This window comes from Coffea eugenioides, chromosome 2 (genome assembly GCF_003713205.1).
Source record: "Coffea eugenioides isolate CCC68of chromosome 2, Ceug_1.0, whole genome shotgun sequence".
In the NCBI taxonomy this organism is placed as follows: domain Eukaryota; kingdom Viridiplantae; phylum Streptophyta; class Magnoliopsida; order Gentianales; family Rubiaceae; genus Coffea; species Coffea eugenioides.
In genome coordinates this window covers 77,617,252-77,642,595 of record NC_040036.1, presented here as the reverse complement: position 1 = coordinate 77,642,595, position 25,344 = coordinate 77,617,252, and the positions used below count along the sequence as shown (strand labels likewise).

The following is a 25,344-nucleotide window of genomic DNA, read 5'->3' as shown; positions in this document are numbered from 1 at the left end:
TTAACATACATTTTACTTCTAGTTACCTGACTTGGCTTTCTCCATTCTTTTCTTATGCAGGTAGCTTAACATAAATTGAGAATAGAAAACAGCAGGCTATATACAACATACTCGGTGTGATTCAGGGATATAAGCAGCACAGCTTTCTTTGCATGAGTTGGAGAATGCAAGAGGAGTAAAATTACAAAACAAAATTTGCTGATTGAGAGCTAATACAAAAATCTTTTAGCTTTTGATCTTCCTGACCGAGATACTCGTCTTCCTCATTTAGACACACAGGGTGGATACTCCTCTTCTTTTTTTCTTTTTTTTTTTTTAACAAAAAAAAAAAACCATTTTCTGTTAAAGTGTGAGCCAGGTATTACTGCATAACTGATGAAGGCAACTGAAAGAGGGGGTGAACTTATGAATGATTCAGGTTTTCTCATTCATCTTTTGAACAGTTTATCACCTATGCCTGATCCCGAGTGCTATCCAGTTTTCAGCAGATTTGAGTGGGACAGGCAAGCTTAAAACACAAATTGATACATTTCCCTCTGAAAATATTACATATGTTTACTTGAAAGTCTTCAAGGCACTCGGTGGCATTTTGTGAAGGATAGTCATCAATTTGTCCTTTTAAATCAACACTTGATTTATGCTTTTGTTTAGGACAGAAAGTGATAAGACTTGGAAGAGTTAAAACTGAGGACAAATGTGCATGTTACAATGAAAGTTTATGTCAGAAAAGAAGAACTTCCATGGTTCCGAAATGCTGTAGTTTGTTTTGTACAGGACTTTATAGTCTTGTGACAAATGCTACCCTATTTCGGAAACCATTTTGCCTTTCTCTTTTCATTGTCTTTATACCTGATTAATGAAATGTCGAAGCTAAATATGGATATCTAGAAACAGGTTCACTTTGGATGGATGGATGGATGACTCAATGAGGAAGTCTATCTATGATCGTCCCTTTTTTATGTAAATTGGAAATGAGAATAATTGAAATTCCTGAGTGTATAAATATATGCACATAAAAGTGCTAATATTAGGGTAATTCATAATTTTGTCCACAAAATCAAATTTTTTACCATTCATGAACATTAAACCATACCCCATTTACAAATCTCGAAAACAATTACACCTTATTTATGAATTTTAATTCTTCCTAATTCCCTTTTTTTTCCCATATTTTCCCAAACAAGGGAAAAAATAACATGCTAATATGTGTATGAAATTACCAAATTTTCCCAACTTTAATAGTATAACGTTAAAAAGAAAAAGTTTACCCAAATTTTTATTAGGCAAGGGTTACGAAAAAAGAAAAAAACACTGAAGAGCATCATGTATGAGCTGCCACTATTCCAATAATATTAACAGTAGCGTTAAGCGAATCTTCCCTAGAGTCTGGGCGACGGAGGTGCACGGAATGGACAAAAACAGACAACAGCCCAGCTCCGCTTCCGCCTCCAGCGTCGCAGATGACCATCCATCAATTTCCAAAGACATCAATGCAGAAGCTCTTGCAATGCTTGACAAGTTCTTCAAATTCTCTACCCCCATCCCACCTAATCTTAGCCATCCTGATGCTTATTCTGACCTCTTCCGCAGCTGCCTCAAGGTCCAATCCATTGAACGGGGCAAAATCTCCTGCCTTCTCACTGTCAAACTCCCAATTTTGGTAATACAGAGAAGGATTACTATTACTAGCTAAAACCCGTTTGACCCTTTTGATTGTTCTCTCTATTTTCTTCGCTAAATTTCAGTATCTTTGATTTTTGAAAGCTGTAGTATTGTTTAATTGCTGTCAAAATGCAACAAGTTTAACTGGAAAATCTTAGTTGACTTGGGCCGATCAGTTCTTGGCTGCGAAAACTGTTTGATGATTATGTTAAATTTGTGATCTTGGTGGCTTTCAAAAGTCAAGAATATAAATGGATGGATGATGGAATTGAGAATTTACCCAAAAGCTCCAAGCTTTTTGGAGTTCTATTGTGTTTGGCACATTTCTTCGCTTTATTCAGAGGAAAGAAAAAGGAGGCCTAGAATAGTTGCCTTTGCAATGCGAGTGACATGAGTGTATGGGACTTTACAAATGATTCTAGATAATTGATGTTTCTGGATGATAAAAATTTCCTAGACCATTGATGTTTCTAGATAAATGTAATTTTCCACGACCAACATTTCAGATTACAGATTGCTTCGGTTTACTCCATTTGTAGAATATTTATGGTGGAATGCACGGCGGAGCAGTTGCATGTGTGGCAGAATTGGTGTCGCATGCTTGTGCTAGAACTGTAGTAGGAAAGGATAAGGAGATCTTTCTTGGAGAATTGAGCACATCTTATCTCTCCGCTGCTCCTAATAAGGTAAATTTTCTGCTTTAAACTTCTTTACAGTCTTAAATAGGTTCTGAGTTAGCAGGGATGATGATGTCCTTGTTTCTTTTTATTCTTTGAAGTATCATCTACATATCTAGATTAAGATATTGGTTTTTCTGTTACATGCTTGTACTATATTCGAATTTGAAGTATCTGAAAACTTATTTCTAGGTGCATAGGTATGATTATTAGCACCCAGCACTTCCCTGATTCTGTAGCAATTGGAACCTCATCCAGTTGGTTTGCCTTCACATTCTCAATGTGACTGATTTTGACATTAGACTCTGCATAAACTATCTACCTTATCTTCAGATCCTTAAAGCATCTAAATGAGAGACCATTTAGGATACTTCAAGAATCATTTGCATCCTGTTTAGATGTTGTTTTTGATTAATTTGATGATTGCTGATATACGTAGAGAGTTGCATGATTTGCAAAGGCTACAAGACTCTGTGATAGGCTGCTTTTCTTTAGATGTAAATGTGACCATCATTAAGGGAATATTATCCTTTGTAGTTCAGATTGATAACGCAACTCTTTTTATAGAGATGTAGTACATTATAAGCACTCACAAAATTTGATTGCATCATAAACATTTCTCTTTTCTTTTTCCTTTCACAGAGAGGGGACAGATTTTTTTTCTTTCGTTTTTCATGCTTGTGTGCTTGGGCAGTTTGGGGGACCAATTGCTGACATTTTCCTTTTGCTGCTTTGAAAAGATGTACCTCTATTCAACAATCAAACCCATTTTTGTGAACACATTAGCAAGATCTAAAAGTTTTTTAAAGCATGTCCGCTTCATTCATTGGGTAATTGCCCAAGAAATTTAGGTAGAGAAGAATTGTCAGATCATATAAATCACCTAAACCAGCTGATGATGCCTCATCTTTTTGTTGGTAGTCTTTTCAAGCCTTGAAATGTGATACATATGCAAGCATGATCAAGGGTTTGCCATCTTTGATATGGTTGTTGGCTAATGATGTCACTCATGCATTACTCTTCTTGGATTAGGTTTATCTTCATAAAATTTGTATCCACGTAAAAGTTGAAGTGTTTTCTTTCTCTACAGGCTAATGTGATTGTTGATGGATCTGTGGTAAGGAGCGGAAGAAACCTGACAGTGGTTGCAGTTGAGTTCAAAATTGAGGAGTCAGGCAAATTGGTTTACACTTCTCGTGCAACCATATACCACCTGCCTACTGCAAGATTGTGAATCATATTTGTTCAGCAAATTACAAATAAGCATCTTACATGAATTTTTCTTGTAGTTGTTGCCTGGCATACTGTTCAAAATTCTACCATCCGTAACTATTGAAGATAGATTTAATTTGTTGGAAGCATGTGGATAAAAAGCAAGTCTTTGTATTCTAGCTTTTATTTTGCTCTTTTGACTTTAGAACATTGCAGAAACTAATACTTGCAATTGTATTATGGGATTCTCCTGCTTATGTGCCAGACTAAAAGATTTTCTCATCATACTATGCTATTAGAAATGACTGAGGAAGAAGGTTTCAGAACTTGTTAAGCTCAAAACCCAAATTTCTTTATCTTTAAATAAATACTTGAACCAAGTTCAGACTATGCTATTAACAAATTCAGACTATGCTATTAGAGATGGAGTACACTTGCATGGGATATGCAAGTGTACATGCAATATATAGGTGTTGTTAGAAAGGCAAAAGCTATTCTTTGAAAGAGAGAAGGAAATCTTACAAGATGCGTGAATATACTAGAGATTGCATTTCCTAACATTTGGATGTAGAGAAAGCGACTTTGGAGAACAGCAGAATTAACTAAGCCGGTAGACAATCAGTACAACACTATTCGGCTAAATATCTCATCTCCATGTACGATAATTCAGATGAAAGATTTGGATCATCAGCATCCTAACAATTTTTCAGACTCAAATAAATTGACAAGATATCAGAAGTAAAGACTCGAATGTATCTGTGTGGGAAAGAGCATCTGATCCTTGAAGACAAAAAAGCAGTTACACATATTTAGGGGCTGCTTGGTTAGAGGGTTTGGGAATCACAAAAAGGAATGAATCCCTTATTTATTGCTTGGGTTAAGTGTATTGGAATGCAAATTTTGGAATCATTCCTACAAAATTGGACTTTTCCCATTCCTGACCAAGTTGGGAGGTTTTGTGAAATCCCACGTATGATTCCAAATCTAATTTTTTTTATTTCATCTCACTCATTGCTTCACCATCTCTCTTCTATTTTCATCACATTCTCCTATTTGCTTCCTTCTCCATATCAGACTGGCCTTTCCCTTTCCTCTCCAATCTTCTAATTTCTCTCCTACCGGTGTAGCAGGCCTCTTTTTTTCCAATCTTCCACAGCTGACGACGGCTCTGTGCTGCAAATGTGTGAGTAATTTTTGTTAGCCAAAGAATCTCATCTTGATTGGTTGCTGACGGCTCTGTGCTCTGTGCTGCAAATCTGCAGTCTTTTTTGGGAGTTGTATGGCTGCAATGAAGGAGGAGTTAAAGTGGTGGAGTATGGCTGCAAATCTTTTTGGTGGAGTTTGGCTGCAATCTGACGACGGCTCTCATCTTTTTTGGGGTTGTATGGCTGCAAATCTGAGTGTTTCTTTCTTTCTTTCTTTCTTTTTTTAAGTTGTTTAGAAACTAGATCTAATGATCTTCAAGTTACAAGTGGGGTTTACGTAAACAGATTTTGTGATCTTGAAGTCCAAGAAAAATACCGGTTGATCCATTAATGGTCACTATGAAGTTCTGCAATTCAGTTAAGAAGGATGTTCTGCAATTGGATTAAGAACAAAAAGGAGAGAACAAAAAGAAATTTAAAAATGATAAAATATTCAAATTTTAATGTAATATCCATTCCTGACAAATATCTACCAAGCGCTTGTTATTGTATTGATACCTTGACCACAACCCAATCAATACCCATACTAATTTTTTGTAAATGATTCCAATTACAATTCCGATTCCTAAACATGAACCAAGCGGCCCCTTAGTATCAAGTCCTTACCCTACAAGGCTCTCAAGGAAATATTGCATTGACAAATGCCTCAGCATCAAAAGGTTGGAGGTCTTCAACCGTTTCACCAACACCAACAAATTTCACAGGAATTCCAAGTTCATCAACTACACTCACCTTCAGCAAGGATGTAACATCATTAGTCCACCGCATATAGAGAAGAGCTGTGATAGAGATGACTGAATTGGGAAAAATTCAGCTAATGAAAGTAAGTGTACCACACAGCCACCTCTGGCAGAACCATCAAGCTTTGTTAATATTAAACCAGTTACTCCAACAACCTGGCACCAAAATTTAGTCCAATTGCAAAAGTAAGATTCGGTGAACAGACAGGATGTATAGACACGCAAGAGAAAAATAAACTGGACTCTCTAATCCCCCTTAAGAATGCTTGGACTCAGTTTGATTAGAGAATCAAAGATTCAGCTTTTAAGAGCAACCCTTCTCACCCATCCCTTATCTATAAAAAAGAGAAAAGAAAACTGCAAAGGTTGAGAGGAAAGCGTTTAAGAGAAGCTGTATAACCCAAGCCTGCATATATAGTCTCATTTTAAACCCAGCAACATCATTCTGCTTGAAGAATGTCTAAAACAAGTTGACTAACCCATCTTCATGATTGAATTATTCTTCAAAACTGCAGTTTTTCAGTTCATTTAGAAAATATTGTATTCTAGAAAAGATTCCAAAGTAATCACATCAGTCCAATCAGTGTAACCAGGTCAACAGTTATTAGTTGTACTACATATCGAATAATATAGGTTTAGCCTATCTAGAAAATCCATGTCCAATCACTTTAAAGCCTCATAACCTGAAATCTACACCCAGGAAATTGAGGTCAAAATAAATGGTCATCTCACTCAAGCAGTCATGCTGATGAAGGGTTAACCTCCTTCTGGCTCAACATATAAAAAAAAGAAAAAGAAAAAGAACTAATTTAAGATCATCAAAATCTGAGATGATATAATTTATTCAGAGAACTTGGACAATTATGATATTGCAGTACTCAAAAATTACTATAGAATCATCTTGACTAAATTTCTACTTTGAGGAACAAAACATGCTCCTTAGACTAAGATTTGCAACAAATTAATGATGCAATAGGTGCTTTAATCCTATTGGTAGTAGGAAACCAGATGGAACGCATGAAGTTTTCATTTGTATGCATTCCCTCCATGTCCTCATATTTACTGGAATATCTTGAAAAATCTTTCAGGCTACCACTACAACCCGAAACCAGCTGATAAAATGAGCAAATATCGCAACCCTAAGTTGCACACATGATTATACAAAAGGAAGAATTCTACAAAGCAAGCATACTTTTGCATATGCTGCGAAACAGGCAGTCCGAGGTCAACAAGAGTTTATCACATTCCATTAAAATAATCTGGGGTAAGTGCGCATGAGGTTCCATGGTGTGAAAGATGAAGGACAAATTTACCTCGTTAAATTCTCTTGCTTGTTGAAGCATATTTAGACCAGTTGTCCCATCCAGTACAAGAAGGATTTCCTTCAAATTTATGAAGTAATTATAAATCAAGTTAAGAGTCTGGAAATTGCTAAACAACAGAGAAAATAATTCAAATTTGCTTGTATCAAAAGGGCAAAAAAAGTTATAATTCACTACGAAACCAATATATGATCCCAAAGGAAAAAAGCAATCTTAGAGATTCTCAGAGAGAGAGAGAGAGAGAAACATTCATCAGAATGCAGAACATTTCATCCTAAGATTGATCTTTAAAAACAGAACAGGGGAATCTTACGTTGGGTGCACCAGGTATTATTTTGCTTAAAGCTTTCTTGCAAGCCACTAATTCTTCCATCAAGCTATAATTTGTATGCAGCCCTAGAAAGAACAAAAACAAGATTGAATGATAAGTCTACTTTATCTTGCATTTTCTGACAATTAACTGAATGATTTTTGAAAGATAAATGATCAATTTTATGTACTTACGCCCAGATGTGTCACACAAAACAACATCATAACCCTGTTCCTTCCCTCTTTTCACAGCCTGTGAAAGAACTACTCAGGAAATACTTCAAACTCAGGAGTTAGGGTTAATCACAAGATAAGTTCTGCATGATATCGGACAGGGCATAAATGACAAAGTAGATCTGTTACACTAGGTAATGTATTGTTTACCTGTAGCTGCCTTGGCATGCTCTTTTTCAGCAACAACTATCTCACAACCTGTCCTTTCAGCCCAAATCTCCAGTTGATCACTTGCAGCTGCTCTAAATGTATCACCTGCTGCCATTAATATCTGACAGAGATTTAAAGCAGAGAAAACAAAATAAGAACCTTTGCTAAAAAAGCCTATTCTTTACGGTTCAGAATATTCTGCTTGAATATCTGGACCCGTGTCTTTTAACTCCAATAAAGTAAAAGATAGGTAATTGGAAAACAACAAATATTCCCATAAAAAACCATTTGTTCGGTGTAAAATCTTCCAGAAAACAAAATGGAATGTTGGAAACCAAAATAGAACTTAGAAGAGTAAGGGTGGGTAAGAGAAAGAGAAAGTTATAACAAATATATGCACATCAGTACACTTTTGTTCAGTTACAACGACAAAGCAGCAAGCTAAAATGAGAGAGAGAGAAAGCAGAGAACTCACCTTGGTACCTTCTTTCTTCAATCTATTTGCGAGCTTTCCTGCATTCAAATTTCATGATAATCAGTGCACCAGCGAAGATAGCTCTTATATGTTAATTCCCTCTTTCAACCTAGTGATCAATTATACATCCCTCATTACTCACTTTTGCTCTTATTGCCTTAAGTCTGTCTTACCAAGAGATGTTGTCTTCCCACCCCCATTGACGCCAACTACCATTATCACAGCTGGTTTCCTAAGAGTTCAAGCCACGAACAAATATCAACTGAAATTGAGATTACATTTGAACAAAAAGATAAAAGAAAAATAGCTCAAAGAACCAAATGCAAACAATATCAAACCTATATCCAAGTTGAAGCTCGGTTTTGGGTGCTTTACTAGTTAAGAAATTCAAGATGCTCCTCTTCAAAGCATCCTACAACAAACAGCATTCCACCATGACAAAGCTTAAAGTACTTAATGTTGTACTTTATCTCAGACAGAACTCCATTAGTAAGAATTCATGCTCAATCCCATCTCTCAGTCTCCCAATTATTGAAGACAACATGAAACCAAATTGAATTGCTGACGTCTCAAAACCCTTTTTGGCATACAAAAGTCGAAATAATATACCCTCCATTTGCAATTCGGTTCTCCAACATTGGCAAGTGAACAAGGCATATGAGTTGAGATACCATTAATCTTTTAAACAGTGCAATATAAAGCAAAGTATTCTACAACAACCATAACATTAGCAGTAAAATTACTTTTATGTCGCTTCCTGATTTGAGCTTCCCTCCGTATATATCATCTCGCAGACTTTCCACGATCTTTATAGTAATCCTTGGCCCAAAATCGGACACCAACAATGCCTAATAAAACACAAAAGCCAATCCATTCAATACACAATTAATCGCAACCAAACAACTTAAACTTCAGGTTTCAAAGTTTTCAGAATAACAACTCAATAATATGACTTTAGACAAACTCAATCCTAAAAACAGCCATTTTTTAAGCCAAACCATAGACTAAGCTAATTATTATCCAATCTTGTTGAATTTTCTTCAACAATTGTTCCCAGTAAATATATCATTAACTGGGAAGCTATCCAGAATGCATAATAAAGCCCATTTCATCAAGAATACCAGAAGCAAAAGATCACATTTTTAATATCTTCAAGAAATATCAAAATAACGAGTATTTAAGACCTCTTCAAGCTCATCAAGAACCCGGTCAGTATCAGAGAGGTTCCAATAGAGTAAAAGCTCATCAATTACAGCCAAATTGTCTCGGGTTTTCGAGAATCCAGAGAAGATTTTCTCCACATCACTCTTAGCTTTTTCTTTAATTAAACGACCTAGTTTGGTGAAGAATCCTGTTTGACCAGCTGAGCATTTGAACCGGGATTCTTTGGTTCGAGATAAAGGGTACCGGGAGGAGGGATGGAGGGCGGAAGATGGTTGTGAAAGCAGAGGTTTAGAGGTCTGTAATGGACAGAGCTGAGGAAGCGAAGCAGCCATTTTTTTTTTCCCTCCGCGCTATCAGCAGAACACTACTGCTACGGATAAAATCACATAATGTTCCGGAACGACGTCGTGCTTTCTCACCTTCTATTCATTTTTCTGCTTCTTTTTGTTTTTTCCCCTTCCTTTTTCTTGCTTACTCTTGTTTGGACAGGAGTTTATTTGGATAATTTATTTGAGATAATTACTTTAACACTTTTTATGATGTGATGTATGTGAGATAAAAAGGTGATTGGGAAAATAAAAAAATGTTAAAAATTTGTGAAGTAAATTATTTTATTTCAAATTATCTCAATCGAAACACACTTATGTATTAGTATTTTGTATGGATGGAGAACCAATCATTTTATTACCTTTATGCTAACGAAAAGGAAATTAAAAGAGGAAAATGAAGAACATTTTTTTTAATCTCCACTTGACGGAGCATTTAACTTGTATTTCTGTAATCAAAATCCTATCGAGAAAACAAATATTTTTTTAGTTTCAACATATAAATGAATAAGCTTGTCTAGTCTGTAGGACAAAAGTTATTAATTAAAAAATAAATCCAATTTTTTTTTTTTTTTTTGTGTCTAATGGTAATAATTTATATTACTCCTATCCTGTGGAGAGATGGAGGAGACCAAAACTTTCAAATAATTTGTAAATTTATTTAAAAAATTCAAACTTTCAAACGAAATTTGAGAATATGACCTTTCAGTTTAAACTTACAATGAATTTAAAGTGTCCAAAATATTTCTCTCTCATTCTTTTATTTTTTTTTTTTGCTGACGGAGTGGGTGTGCGGGTCAATCCTTACGGGGCCCGACTAATCCCACTCCGGCCTGGGAGTAGAGACCCCTTCCCCCCGAACACGGTAACCGTTGGGACTCTATCTCTGGTGGGGGAGTTGAACAACAACTTCCAAGGGGCTGTCGTGACCAAACGAGCTGCCCAGGAAAGGCATTTCTCTTTCATTCAAGTAGAGTAAAGTGAACGTTTCACTCAAGTAGATCGAACATTCTAAAGTGAGCAAGTCATCGATATGTCTCAAGAACAAATCCTATAATTCTTCTGCTTTGATCAATTTAATCTTGGGCATCGTTCTACTCCTCGTTAGAGCTTTAATTTGTCTGAGCTTTCTCTGACTTTTAGGTCCCTTTATATATTTGGTTGAGCTCAGCATTTAAGAGAGTTTTTGCAAAACATCTCCTTGCATAAAAATAGAGCAGAATTATGAAACTTTTGCAATTGCTTGATTAATATAAGGTTAGAGATTGTTGCAATGTTGATATGACTTTTCTTGACGTATCTAAACCTCACAATTAATTTCCCTCTCATAAGCAAGACTGAAAACTCGAAATATGAACGAAAGACACACAAATGAAACATCTTTGTTTGGATTGCATTTTTTGAATTTTTTGTAAAAAAAATTACTTTAGCAATTTGATATATATAATATAAAAAGTTGATTGAAAAATGTATTCACAGAAAACATAATTTTTTTTAAAAAAAAATTGCAATCCAAACGCACTGGTCCAAAACACTAGTGATGGAATTGTGACATTATTCCAAAAGCACAACACAGCGGACTGGACTGACTACCCTCACTAATGATGTTATGATGATGAGAAAACACAAAGTATATACAAAAAGGGTGGGAAATTACAGGGTATGACTGAAGGGCGGCTACTTTTTGCTGGTACATTTGCAGTGTCTTTGTGGAAGCTTACTCCAATTTTAGATAGAAATTTATCCCTTCTCTATCACTTGGATAACAACGACGATGATTTAGTAATAAAAATGCTAGGAGCTTTTACAATTGACCTTTCGCTCAAAACTCATGGCATATAAATATATATATATATATATATGAATTAATCTTCTATACACTTACAGTGTATGCACTTTTACTATTGAATGTATGACATATAATCTGAATTTAAAATTCAAATTCAAATTTTACATACGTGTCATGTATCCAATCGGGATAATGTATATACTCTCAATGTATATAAGATTTACTATATATATATATAGTATGATAAGAAATTCCTCAACAACCTGTGGAAAACATTGAAGTCAGTCAATCGGATACAGTACATTAAAAGCTTTGGCTTAATTACAAATTGCCCTCCCGCAAATCATGAATTAGTAGCGAATTACCTCTTGTATTTACAAAACTTACAAATTACGTCCTAATGACTAAAGGTCAAATTTACATGGTCAAAAAGACAATAACACCCTCGATGTGGGAAAATTGGATCGTAACACTTTTTTTTCATTTTATCTTTCTTTTTTTCCTCCTTTTCTTTATTATGTTTAGTTTATTTTTCTTCCCCTCTATTCCTATTATTGCATAAAAATTTCAATGATAATCTGTTAAAGAATTTCCTTTTATAGTACTAAAACGATTTAATCGTCATGAGTTATAATAAGAAATTAAAATACACTAAAAAAGAAATTAAAAATCGTGTATTTATATAAGAAATTTAAGTATTTCACATTTCTATTAACAATTTCTTATGAAGTATTAATGTCATGATGCATTACTTTTCAAAAATGTAAAAATTACACAATGGATTTTTATGAAATATATACTTTTTAATTTTATAGTAATTTATGATAATTAAACTTTTTACATAACAAAAATGTTTAGTTAAGCCTAAAATGAAATTACTACCAACCTCTTTTTTTAAAAAAAAAATTTAGTACGCAGCTAATAAAACAACTACGTAGTAAGAAATTATTAGTATAAATTTGACATATTTAAAATTTTAAAATAAAGTGGATGCTTTTTAATTTCTTATTTGACAATTAAATATTTTGAGCTACAAAATACAGATATGTAAACAACCTTGAAAGAAATTTCCTTAGCACATTAATGCCAAAATTTGTATTTTGCAATAGGAGTAGAGGAGAAGGAAAAAAAATCTAAACATAATAAAGAAAAGGAAAAGAAGAAGAAAGAGAAAATGAAAAAGGACAATTTTCCTACAGTGAGGGCATTATTATTTCTTTCTACTCCATAAATTTGATTTTTAATCATGAGGAGATAATTTTTAGATTCCATAAATACAGAAGTTGTGGAAAACAACTTCTACTATAGTTTGTAAAAACTTTATCCTCTATTGTCAACTCTAATCAGTCAATCAGATATACATGGATATTTCTTTTATGGTACTTTTTTTTTTTTTGGTAAGAAAATGGACTATATATTGAAAAACTTAAGTTATAGGTACAAAACGAGGGAAGCAAATTCGCTTAAGATCTGCATCTACTAAATTTCTCAAAGCACGAGGGATATTGTCATAGCATACAAAACTCATATCTTGTTGAGCACCCAGTTTCGCCAATCTGTCAGCACACTGGTTTGTTTCTCGGTAAGCATGTCTAAGTGTGACTTTGGATAGAGTAGAGATCAAGAACCTGCAATCAGAGATAATTGAAACATACTCATGAGTTGAGGTATTTGCAGATTTAAGCAAGTCTAGAACAGTTTTAGCATCAACTTCTTATTCAACATTTTGCAAGTTAAGAGAGGAAGCTAAGGATAGCCCATCCCTTATCCCCCACAACTCAGCAAGTATATTGGTAGCGTGTCCTAGTTTTATGCTAAACCCAGCTACCCAGTGTCCTAGGTGATTTCTGATCAAGCCACCTGATCCAGCTAGACCCGAATTCCCTATGGAAGACCCATCAATATTGATTTTGAAACATGAAGGTTAAGGGGGAATCCAGTTAATGAGTACTTCTATTCTAGGATGTACTATGTTCTGAATAGGTCCTAAAAAGGAGTATACAGCCACCATTGCTAGAGTGTTGTGCAGAATGGAGAAGAGGTTAAATGCTTCAAAAACAGCCTTGTTTTTGGCAATCCAAAGATTCCAGCAGGCAAAAGAGATAACAGCACCCCAGGGGATTCCATAAAATGGAGAAATATGCTTGGACAGACAACCAGTTTTAAGCCAAACTGTAAAATCCAGATCAAAGGAGGTGGGAATGTTGAGGCTTTGCCAAAAGGAGGAAGCATGGGGGCAATATCTAAGAACATGAGCTGAGTCTTCACAGGAATGGTTGCAGCGAGGGCAAGAAGAGTCAAAGATGATATTTCTCTCTAGGAGAAAGTGCCTTAGAAGGCAGTCTGTTTTGACAAGCTTTCATGGGACTTTGATAACAGTTGAAATGATATAAAGTTTCCCAGGTTTCCAATTGGCTTTATTTTTAAATCCAAAATTTTGTTAGATCCCATTTTCAAAAATGCAATCGTCCAAATTGTATCACACTATTTAATGAGATGGTGTGATATAATTTGAAAAATTGGATCTTTGAAAATATGATCTAGCCAAGCATAAACAAATCTTTAATTGGTAGACCGATAAATGTATAGCATTATTGTATGACATACATCAAGTTTGGGACAAAATGGGATAAGCTGCTTTTCTCAATCTAAAAAATAATGAAACTTCCAAACACATATTGATTTTGTCTCCGCTGCTGGCGGCCCACTTCACTATTCGAATGCACTTGGACCTTTCCAAATCGTATAGCACTATATCGGTCAGTCAATCTCATGACTTTTTCAACGTACAACAATATCTGCGTATAGTACACCATCTTATAGCATCCTGATACCCCCTTATTTCCTCATACTTTCCACGAAACCCATACCCCTTGTCTACAGAAACAACCTCCTCCTTTCTTTCTCTTTTCTTCCAATCTTCCTCTACCCCTCCTATATATATATCCCACTACATTTGTTCTCTCAAACTTCCATCCAAACCTTCCCTTGATCTCTTGATAAAAGAATCCAAAGGGGAGGGAAAAAAGAAGAAGAAGAAGTTAACAATCATGGGGAGCTCAAATGATTTGCGGATTTTGGAGATTACGGTGATTTCTGGGGAGGATCTACGTATAAATCGAAAACAACCAGTCAAGAAAAACGCCTTTGTGACCATCAAAACCGACTCGTTTAAGGAGCAAACGACGAAGATGGATAAAGATGGAGGCGGCTATCCTGCATGGGATGAGAAGTTCGTGATGGACATGCCCATGCATGCACGTTATTTCACGGCGGAAGTTCGATGCAAGACTGCTGCCGGAAGCAGAATTGTTGGGACGACTGTGATTCCAGCTTCTGATTTCTTGGGAGACTATGTTCCCGAGAATTATCTGCACTTTTTGAGTTACAGGTTGTGGGATTCTCACGGTGAAAGGAATGGGATTCTTAATCTTTCCGTTAGGGTTAAGAGTTCGTCGAGTGTCAAGAATGCGTATGGCGGCGGTGGCAGCAGCCACTCCGCTGGTTGCTCGCGTCCCTGGTCTAGGATTGCCGTGGGTGGTCAGCAGGTTTCCAACGGCGAAGGAGTCGTAACTGGTATTCCAGTTTGGTCATAGAGTCAAATAAGGGTGATTTTCCTTTTTTTTCCAATTTTTTTTCCCCCTGGCATGGGTTGGACTGACAAAGTGTACATAATTGGTTAAGTGTGACTTAACATTTTAATCTCTTCCAGAGTTTGATACTTCTCTTTTGAAAATTCAAAATAGTTACCTGCAATGTTTGTGGAGTGGAGTTTGCCACTTCCAGAATGAAGACAAGGTTTCAATGATGCTCAGTCCATCCAAATTGAGTATGTTTTGTTAGGTTTGAGCATGAGTTGGGAGATTAACTATGAATACATATTCAATTAATAATAAAGCGATAAAGATGTGTTTTTTTCATCCCAAATTTCTACTTGGTTGTGCCTTCAGATCACTACTTCATTTGCGGGGTCTTTTTGGCTGAAGCTTAAATGCATAGGTATGTTAGTGGGATGGTGCTAGTTACCTGGCTTTATGCGGATAGCCATCGTATCATATTAAATGGAAGCTGGTTTATATGGATAGCTATAGTAATTGACGGTTGAGGGTTTGACCTATTCAAATCCCTAGTGATTCTCAAAAGTTGAGGATTTGCTCATTTTAAATTTTGGATTGCTTTTATAGAGTACATGATCAAGGGAGGATTTCAAGCGAATAAATTAGTCATAGTTTTAGAGGCAGTGAATTAAAGTTTGAAACATTTAATTTGGGATAGGTGGATTATGTGTTAATCGAATCCTTATTTTGAATAGAAAAAATAATTAACTTTGCAACTATTATGCATGAAAAAAATTCTAAAATTCGAGCGAGAACAATGACTTGTCTTCTTGTTTATATACAAAATAATAACAACATATAACATGATTCTCTAGATTTATATATATAAGTAATAAACTGAGAAAATTTTAATAAATTTAACAGCTCATAAAGTTAAAACTGGTATAAAAAAAATTCTATATAATATGCATGATACATATAATATATCGTATTATACCAATCCCATATTTTACTAGGGATAATTTGAGAAACCTCCCCTGAAGTTTCTGACTATTTCCTTGGCCTCCGTCCAAGTTTCAAAAATTACATGAACCTCTCCTGAGGTTAATTATCTTGTAACATTTAGACCCAATCCATAATTAAAAATTAATATTATGAGTGAAAAGATAATATGATTCCATTATTATCCGTCATCTACTACATTATTTAATTTATTTAATACCAACCCACACATTAAAGAAAAACACTAAAATTTGTTGTTTATTATTAGGGATCAAATCACATATAGTATCAAAAAATAGTGTATCATGTTATATTTTTCACTTAATACAAGATCCAAGTTATTATTTTCATTTACATACCTATGGTCAAACATTATCAATAACAAATAATCAAAAAATTTGCAACCAAAATATTATAGAAAACAAACTTCAACATCATGAATATTTTTATGAATATATTAAGGTTAGTTGTTGAGAATTTTATGGTATTAAAATTCACTATTTGTAATAATTTCATTATTTTGGTTACAAATTTTTTGATTATTTGTTGTTGATCATGTTTGACGATAAGTTTATAACTAAAAAGAGCAATTTAGATCTTATATTAAATAAAATTATAGATGTACTATTTTTGATGCCATATGTGATTTAATCTTTTGATGATAAACAATAAATTCTAGTATTTTCTTTAATATTTTGGGCAGGTATTAGATTAATTAAACAATTTAGTAGATGAGGGTGGAAATCATATTATTTTCTTTCTTCTAATATCACTTTTGAATTATTGATTGGACTTAAATGTTACAAAATAATAAAAATCAAGAGAGATTAGTGTAATTTTTAAAACCTAAAGGGAGACTAGTGAAATTGTTAGAAATCTCATGAGAGATTTATGAAATTATCCCATTTTACTAACTATGCTATTATGTGACGGTAAGATCAGATAGTTTGAAGGTTGCAAATGAATCTTCCACTCATGGGCCTCAAACACTACGAAAAGTGCATTCTCAAATTGGATCGTCACACTTTTTTTCATTTTATCTTTCTTCTTTCCCTCCTTTTCTTTATTATGTTTAGATACATTTTCTCCCCCTCTATTCCTATTATTGCATACAAATTTCAATAATAATATGCTAAAGAATTTCCTTTTATAGTACTAAAACAATTTAATCAGCATGAGTTATAATAAGAAATTAAAATGCACTAAAAAAGAAATTAAAAAGCATGTTTTTTATATAAGAAGTTTAGGTATCTCACATTTCTATTAACAATTTCTTCTGAAGTATTCATTGTTAGCTAAATGTCATGATTCATTATTTTTCAAAAGTGTAAAAATTACACAAATGGATTTTTATGAAATATATACTTTTAATTTTTACAGTAATTTATGATAATTAAATTTTTTACATAACAAAAATGTTTAGTTAAGCCTAAAATGAAATTGCTACCAACCTAATGTTTTTAAAAATTAGTACGCCGCTAATAAAACAACTACGTAGTAAGAAATTATTAGTATAAATTTGACATATTTAAAATTTTAAATAAAGTGGATGCTTTTTAATTTCTTATATGGCGATTAAATTTCGAGCTACAATATACCGATATGTATTCAACCTTGAAGGAAATTTCCTTAGCACATTAACGCCAAAATTTGTATTTTGCAATAGGAGTAGAGGAGGAGGAAAAAAATCTAAACGTAATAAAGAAAAGAGAAGAAGAAAGAGAAAATGAAAAAGAACAATTTTCGTACAGTGAGGGCATTATTATTTTTTTCTACTCCATAAATTTGATTTTTAATCATGAGGAGATAATTTTTAGGTTTTGTAAATACAGAAGTTGTGGAAAACAACTTCTATTGTAGTTTGTAAGAACTTTATTACATGGAAATTGCTTTTTATGGGACTTTAATAACAGTTGAAATGATGTAAAGTTTCCAGGGTTTGACTCTGTTTGGATCCACTAATTTTTCAAAAATTAGTTTTTCAAATACTATAAAAATTTTTTAAAAGTACTCTAAAAAGTAGTCTAATTTTTTTTAATATTAAAAAAATATCTCAAAATATATTTTAAAAACTCTAATACTCTTAAATATTCCAAAATATTTTCCAAAAATATTCCAAAAATATGCTTTAAAAACTCTGCTATAGTAAAATTTTTCAAAAACACTCTAAAAAACAGATAATCCAAAATTTGGGTAAATCTGATTTTCAAATATTCAATATCCCAAAAATTATGTCACACTATTTAGTGAGATGGTGTGGTATAATTTGAAAAATTGGATATTTGAAAACATGATCTACCCAAGCATAAACGATTCTTTAATTGGTAGACCGATTAATGTATAGCATTATTGTATGACATCCATCAAGTTTGGGACAAAATGGGATAAGCTGCTTTTCTCAATCTAAAAAATAAGTCTTTACCAGATGATAAAAACTTTAGAACTTTTTAGTTTTCTGAAGAGACAAACAAAAATTGAAGAGTTGTTAAACTAAAACTTTGTGTTGTTCCTTCTGATGTATGGATATTATAAGGGTGTTGACTTGTAGGAATGATGGTTTGGTCATATGACTCCGTGACAACTTTTATTGCAACTTTTGCAACTTTCTTTGACCTGGAATAACAAGTGTTCATCCAAATTGGAGCAAAGAGTTGCTGTCGTTAGCCACTATAATATCCATGATGCGACAAGAAGACCCAACAAATACAGTGTGGGAATTCAGCTGGTGGTAAAGTCATTATTATGTCCACACAGCCGAGCATATGATGAACAAAGGTGTGCTTTGGAAACCTATTATTTATATTAAAAATTTTGTTTTATTTATATCATAAACATATTTTCAATCATTTTTTTAATTTTCTTAATCATCTTTTCATCTCACAAAAAAAACTACAATATTTTTTTGAATAATTATTCCAAGTAATTGTCTATCCAGACACATCCAGAGTTTGTTAATTGTCCTAGTTATACAAGAAATTTGAGGAAAGCAGGCGAAAATGTTATAATTGCAATCTTTTTTTGGCTAACAAAAGTTAAAAATATTTTTGTTGTTCAGCAAAATCACGGATTGACCAAAACTGCTGCAAATCACGTTGTTGGTTGTTGCTGCATGAGTTTGAAAAAAGTGACTGGATTGGTTCGCCTTTGTATAAGCAGTATTTAGCAATATATATTGTAGTCAGTGCCCCCAAAACTATGTGGCTTTACAAATAAGGGACAACGGTTTAGGAAGCAATTGATTTAGCCCAAAATAAATGTAAGACTCAAATCACATGATGTATATCATTTTGTAAGATTTATAAATATTTGTCTTATGTTTACATTACATAATATTTAATTTAAGATTTTTACATTATCTAAATGTATAAAATTATTGTTTCGAAACGGTTGAACTGACAATCATCCCTGCTCCGTATTCGTGACTTTACACCATGCGATGCACGATTTTTTTTTTTACACCATGCGATGCACGATTGCCCGGTGGCTTTTTGAAAAACCCATGTGAAAAAAATGCTAGCCACACCCTAGAAGAAGGAAAAAGATGCACAGGCAAGAAAGCAACAATTATCACCAAGAATCTAGAAATACTTCTTGTAATGTCTCCTTCATTCACTATTAATATTATGTGTATTCTCAAAGATTATTAGGGACAATTAGGCGTGTGATGTATAATATGGTATATGTAAACGTGTACCATATAATGTAGAAACTTAAGTAATCAATCAGATAATTGCATGAAATCTCTAATCATGTGCTATCCTTGATTCCACTTTGGACTAGTAAATGTACGCACGAGCCACGAAAAAATTTCTTGAACCCCCCCTTTTTTTCCATTTGATTGGCAATAAGAAAATTCATTAAATTATAACTAACTCTAATTAATATTTTTTTTAAGGTACAACCCATCCGTTTTACGGTCCGCGACTAATTCTGTTCGAGTTGGTTCGGATCCTTTGCAGGGAAAAACTCTTCCAATATTATTTTTTTCATTCTCATGAATTTTGAACCCGAGATCTCATGGTTAAGGGATGCAAGTCCTTCCACTTGCACCAACAGCCGTTGGTCTAACTCTAATTAATATGTTCCTGAGTGAACGCTACTGAGCTAAAAAGTGTTGACAAATCAAAACGCTAGCTCAAAGGTAGAATTACGACGTTATTGTCCAGCATAGCAGCAACTGCTACAGTCGTGGAAAATCAGTCCGCTGACTCCCTGATTAATAAAGAGTCAAACATATACATTATATACACGGTTCAGAAATCAAACCATTGGAAATTCCACCGTAGGAAAGTAAGCAGCTACCGCTGATGTCTAATATGGCTACTGTTTTATGATACAAGCCATATTGAATAGTACTACTGTCGAGCTTCCTCCTTTTCCACCAAAACGCCAGTAGTAAAAGTACTTGTCCTTCAAAGACAAATGATTTATACCCTCGTCACATTGCACAAGAATTTACGTCAGAGGTTTGTTTAAATTTCTAGCCTTGGAACCGTTGAAGTTTTGTACTGAAGAAATTTCTAAGTATAATTACTTAAAGAGTTAGCTAACCAGACGAATAAGTTGAATATTATTACTCATGCAGTAGAATATGCATAAAAGAAGAAGAGTGTAAAGTTTCTGGAGTTTACTTTTAAATGCGCTGTGCCTTGTTGAAATATATAAAAGTGTCATGATATATATTTCTTTCCAGAGTAGGCAAAGTTTCCATACGTAACACACCTTGGGGCAGAAAGGATAGCAGCCGTCTGAGATTCTATATAAGACTAAAGTTGTAAAGCTACCATGATTTTCTTAAACATGTCTTTTTAACCAAAATTATTATTCCAGGGACAAGTTCATCATATCCAGGGACAGGTTCATTCTAAGGCTAATGGTCGAAATCATTTCTATTAACATGACGAGGAAACTTAATGGACAGGGCCAATGAATTACAGGGACAAGTTCATCATCACCATATCATATCCAGAAGAGTCAAGACAGAGAAAATATGTTTGAAAATTAATTGTCCTAGTCATGGAAATCTGAGGAAGGTGGATGCTGGATAGGAAGAAAGAGTGCTAGATGTTTCATTTCATTTAATTGAAGAATCAGACCCTGCAAATCACGTCGTCGTCGCGGCTGAATAAGTTAAGAAGAAAAATCTGACTGATGATTATTAGTCTCGCGCTTGCATGCATATTTTGCATAAGCACGCTTGCACCAGCCCCTGTGACGTTTTTAGATGACATAAACTGCTTCGTCTGCTTTGCTAGCTGTATATATATAATAGAATTGGAGCAATCTACTCGAAATTGTACGACATGGAGAAGACAGTTTCTTGGCAATTGCTTCTTAATTCTTCATTGGTTTAGGTAATTAAAGCAGTTATGTTTAAGCATCGATCACAAACTTCCTTCATTGGGTTTTTCTCTTTCTCTTTTCTTGTTTCTCAATCTGGGGGATTACGTTTGGTAAGAGACATAAAATCCTGCAACAGCGGAACACGAAAAAAAAAAATATAGTTCTTCCATCAAATTTAGTAATTAGATCATAATTGGAACATTTATTTACTTGATAAAACAAAATAAGCTTAAACAATAATTTTCGCGAATTTGAAGGGGTCAATTGCCGTCCCTCGATAATGCATGCGGCAGTGGCACCACCCTGGTCGGTGCCTGCGAACTCCGTCCATCACCCACAAAATCTCTCCGTTCGATCTGTGCTGGGTTAAAACGTGATGTTCAACGGCGGAATTATTAGCAAAGATGCAAGAAGAAAAAAACAAAGCAGGTGGAAAATATGCGAGTAGTACTATTTAGAGAACTATTGAAAAGCATTTCACGATGCACGGGGACTTGTGGCGCACACGCTTGGAAATTTTACCAACGCGAAGGACGCTCAAAATGACAAAGAAGGCTGCCATTAAGAAGTTTGACCTTGACCCACAACAGAGAAAGAAAAGAGGAAAGAGATTATGAAATGTTTTATTGGAACTCTTTCTTTACTCCAAAAAGACAAAAAAAAAAAAAAAGGAATGAAAGAGATCATGGAGGCAGCCAACCACAATACTCCCTCTCTCTCTCTTTCTTTTTTTTTCCCCCTTTTCTGTGCATTAATAGAAAAGGCATTAGAAGATCAATGGTGATTGGATCCAGCATGACGAATAGAGTTTGAAGGTGATTAGAGACATCACGTTTAACCCTTTTGATTTTACCAAAAAAAAAAAGGTATTTGAAGGACTTTAAAACATCAAAACTTTATTAGCTTATTGTTGGCAAGTATTTTGCCAATTCTTTTTACTTCATCTCTGTAGATAATGGAGGAAAAATCGGAGGAAGAAAAAGGTTAATTACATCGAATCCCCCTGCATTTAGTAGGATAATAAAAATTTGCCTATGCTTTTAAACGTTGCATCCTCAGAATCTTAAAAGTACCAAAATGTTGCGTTTTATTTAATAACGGTGCTTTTGCTTAAAAAAATACTTTTAAAAATAAAAGCACCGTCACCTCAAGTCTTAGATTCAAATCTTTTTATTCCTTACTTGAAGGAAAAAAATTAGAAAAAAAAAAAAAGCACCGTAAAGCCAAACGTTCGTGGGGCTACGGGGACTACGACGAGAGCAATACACTATTGTGTGGTGACAATATACTTGCAAAGAGAAGCCTGTGCAATTTCGAGTTACGACAAATTGATTGAATTTATCGTAAAATAAAAGAGGAACCACAGCCAAATTTGAATATTTGGGTCACGTGACAATGAAACTTCCAAACACATTTGATTTTGTCTCCGCTGCTGCCGGCCCACTTCACTATTGGAATGTATTTGGACCTTTCCAAATCGGATAGTGCTACATCGGTCAGTCCAACTCATGACTTTTTCACCGTACAACAATATCTGCGTATAGTACACCATCTTATAGCATCCTGATACCCACTTATTTCCTCAGACTTTCCACGAAACCCATACTTCTTATCTACAGAAACAACCTCCTCCTTTCTCTCTCTTTTCTTCCAATCTTCCTCTACCCCTCCTATATATATATATCCCACTACATTTGTTCTCTCAAACTTCCATCCAAACCTTCCCTTGATCTCTTCATAAAAGAATCCAAAGGGGAGGGAAAAAAGAAGAAGAAGAAGTTAACAATCATGGGGAGCTCAAATGATTTGCGGGTTTTGGAGATTACGGTGATTTCTGGGGAGGATCTAAGTATAAATCGAAAACAACCAGTCAAGAAAAACGCCTTCGTGACCATCAAAACCGACTCGTTTAAGGAGCAAACGACAAAGATGGATAAAGATGGAGGCGGCTATCCTGCATGGGATGAGAAGTTCGTGATGGACATGCCCATGCATGCACGTTATTTCACGGCGGAAGTTCGATGCAAGACTGCTGCCGGAAGCAGAATTGTTGGGACGGCAGTGATTCCGGCTTCTGATTTCTTGGGAGACTATGTTCCCGAGAATTATCTGCACTTTTTGAGTTACAGGTTGTGGGATTCTCACGGTGAAAGGAATGGGATTCTTAATCTTTCCGTTAGGGTTAAGAGTTCGTCGAGTGTCAAGAATGCGTATGGCGGCGGTTGCAGCAGCCACTCCGCTGGTTGCTCGCGTCCCTGGTCCAGGATTGCCGTGGGTGGTCAGCAGGTTTCCAACGGCGAAGGAGTCGTAACTGGTATTCCAGTTTGGTCATAGAGTCAAATAGTGGTGATTTTCCTTTCTTTTCCAATTTTTCCCACCTGGCATGGGTTGGACTGACAAATTGTACATAATTGGTTAAGTATGACTTAACATTTTAATCTCTTCCATAGTTTGATACTGCTCTTTTGAAAATTCAAAATAGTTATCTGCAATGTTTGTGGAGTGGAGTTTGCCACTTCCAGAGCGAAGACAAGGTTTCAATTAGGGGTGGCAATCGGGTTCGTTTCAGGTTGGCAGGTCGGGTTGAGACCCGGGTATAACAGAAAATTCGCTGACCCGAACCTGACCCGTCAACGCGAAACGGGTCAGAATACCTGACACGAACCCGAAAATTTTGGGTTAACGGGTTGGCGGGTCAATCTGAAATGACCCGAAACTTAATTTTAATTTATTAATTTACCATTGTAATTTCTAATAAAATCAATTTCGTACAAAACTAGTTACATAATCAAGTAATAAAAATTTAAATAAATAATCCCAAACCAAATCTAAAATAAATTAAAACACCGTAAAAGTGTTTTATCCCAAACCAAATATAAAATAAATTAAAACAGTATAAAAGTAAAACATAATATAATACATTATTTGTCCAAATATAATAATTTTAATTTGACACAAGTTAAATAAATTCATTTAGGATTAAGTAATTAATGCCTTTGGAAAAAAAAGAATAACTTAGTTTAGTTAGATAAAATAATTTTTATTTTTATTAAATTATTTTTAATTCGTAAACGGGTTATCGGGTCATATCAAGTCGCTCACGGGTTGACCCGAATTCGACCCATTTTTTCCCCCCGGGTCCATCGGGTTCAACCCGATTCTGACCCGAACTCACGAAACCTCAATCCAAATCCATTAATTTCGTGTTAGGTTCATGTCGTATTTTCAGATCGTGTCGGAAATTACGACCCTAGGTTTCAATGATGCTCAGTCCATCCAAATTGAGTATGTTTTGTTAGGTTTGAGCATGAGTTGGGAGATTAAGTATGAATATACTCAATTAATAATAAAGCGATAAAGATGTGTTTTCTTCATCCCAAATTTCTACTTGGTTGTGCCTTCAGATCACTACTTCATTTGCGGGGTCTTTTTGGCTGAAGCTTAAATGCATAGGTATGTTAGTGGGATAGTGCTAGTTACCTGGCTTTATGCGGATAGCCATCGTATCATATTAAATGGAAGCTGGTTTATATGGATAGCTATAGTAATTGACAGTAAGGGTTTGACCTATTCAAATCCCTAGTGATTCTCAAAAGTTGAGGATTTGCTTATTTTAAATTTTAGATTGCTTTTATAGATTACATGATCAAGGGAGGATTAAGGGATGATTTCAAGCGAATAAATCAGTTATAGTTTTAGAGGCAGTGAATTAAAGTTTGAAACATTTAATTGGGATAGGTGGATTATGTGTTAATCTAATCCTTATTTTGAATAGAAAAAATAATTAACTTTGCAACTATTATGCATGAAAAAAATTCTAAAATTTGAGTGAGAACAATGACTTGTCTTCTTGTTTATATACAAAATAATAACTACATATAACATGATTCTCTAGATTTATATATATATATATAAGTTATAAACTGATGAAATTTTAATAAATTTAACAGCTCATACAAAAGAATAGAAGTTAAAATTGGTATAAAAAAATTCTATATAATATGCATGATACATATAATATATTGTATTATGCCAATCCCATATTTTACTAGGGATAATTTGAGAAACCTCCCCTAAAGTTTCTGACTATTTCCTTGGCCTCCCTCCAATTTTCAAAAATTACACTAACCTCTCTTGAGATTAATTATCTTGTAACATTTAGGCCCAATCGATAATT

The 25,344-nt window shown here is 34.4% G+C and overlaps 4 protein-coding genes across 5 annotated transcripts; 3 read left to right on the top strand and 1 right to left on the bottom strand.

Annotated features, from left to right (window-relative positions):
* Window positions 1–1,316: 1,316 nt before the first annotated feature.
* On the top strand, window positions 1,317–3,839 carry LOC113761502. Its single transcript, XM_027304514.1, has 3 exons — window positions 1,317–1,660; window positions 2,202–2,348; window positions 3,430–3,839. The coding sequence occupies exons 1-3, from the start codon at window positions 1,328–1,330 to the stop codon at window positions 3,571–3,573; spliced, it is 624 nt and encodes a 207-aa protein (XP_027160315.1). The 5' UTR covers window positions 1,317–1,327; the 3' UTR covers window positions 3,574–3,839.
* Window positions 3,840–4,132: 293 nt separating this feature from the next.
* Window positions 4,133–9,522, bottom strand: LOC113763151 (cell division protein FtsY homolog, chloroplastic). 2 transcript variants are annotated; one of them, XM_027306880.1, is made up of 12 exons: window positions 9,171–9,522; window positions 8,730–8,834; window positions 8,325–8,398; window positions 8,160–8,218; window positions 7,987–8,024; window positions 7,512–7,632; window positions 7,323–7,391; window positions 7,132–7,214; window positions 6,810–6,878; window positions 5,590–5,652; window positions 5,349–5,488; window positions 4,133–4,364 (listed from the first exon to the last, which is right to left on the bottom strand). In XM_027306880.1, exons 1-11 carry the CDS (start codon window positions 9,480–9,482, stop codon window positions 5,375–5,377), a joined length of 1,107 nt encoding a protein of 368 aa, XP_027162681.1. In that variant the 5' UTR covers window positions 9,483–9,522; the 3' UTR covers window positions 4,133–4,364; window positions 5,349–5,374. The 2 variants fall into 2 exon arrangements, with proteins under 2 accessions (XP_027162681.1, XP_027162683.1); XM_027306882.1 differs by having other exon boundaries at window positions 4,133–4,246; window positions 5,363–5,488.
* A 4,736-nt stretch (window positions 9,523–14,258) lies between these two features.
* LOC113762886 (BON1-associated protein 2-like) lies at window positions 14,259–24,514 on the top strand. Its single transcript, XM_027306513.1, has 2 exons — window positions 14,259–15,063; window positions 24,422–24,514. The coding sequence occupies exon 1, from the start codon at window positions 14,316–14,318 to the stop codon at window positions 14,859–14,861; it is 546 nt and encodes a 181-aa protein (XP_027162314.1). The 5' UTR covers window positions 14,259–14,315; the 3' UTR covers window positions 14,862–15,063; window positions 24,422–24,514.
* Window positions 22,888–23,608, top strand: LOC113762885 (BON1-associated protein 2-like). Its single transcript, XM_027306511.1, has one exon. The coding sequence runs from the start codon at window positions 22,956–22,958 to the stop codon at window positions 23,499–23,501; it is 546 nt and encodes a 181-aa protein (XP_027162312.1). The 5' UTR covers window positions 22,888–22,955; the 3' UTR covers window positions 23,502–23,608.
* Window positions 24,515–25,344: the final 830 nt, after the last annotated feature.

Bases quoted from the DNA above. Each gene is read 5' to 3' on its own strand.
- LOC113763151 (XM_027306880.1), bottom strand. From the start codon at position 9,482: ATGGCTGCTTCGCTTCCTCAGCTCTGTCCATTACAGACCTCTAAACCT. The intron at 8,219-8,324 runs GTTTGATATTGT...TTGAACTCTTAG, and splicing joins GAGCTTCAACTTGGATATAG to GAAACCAGCTGTGATAATGG. The intron at 7,392-7,511 runs GTAAACAATACA...TTTCCTGAGTAG, and splicing joins GCATGCCAAGGCAGCTACAG to TTCTTTCACAGGCTGTGAAA.
- LOC113762886 (XM_027306513.1), top strand. From the start codon at position 14,316: ATGGGGAGCTCAAATGATTTGCGGATTTTGGAGATTACGGTGATTTCT.
- LOC113761502 (XM_027304514.1), top strand. From the start codon at position 1,328: ATGAGCTGCCACTATTCCAATAATATTAACAGTAGCGTTAAGCGAATC. The intron at 1,661-2,201 runs GTAATACAGAGA...CTCCATTTGTAG, and splicing joins CTGTCAAACTCCCAATTTTG to AATATTTATGGTGGAATGCA. The intron at 2,349-3,429 runs GTAAATTTTCTG...CTTTCTCTACAG, and splicing joins TCTCCGCTGCTCCTAATAAG to GCTAATGTGATTGTTGATGG.
- LOC113762885 (XM_027306511.1), top strand. From the start codon at position 22,956: ATGGGGAGCTCAAATGATTTGCGGGTTTTGGAGATTACGGTGATTTCT.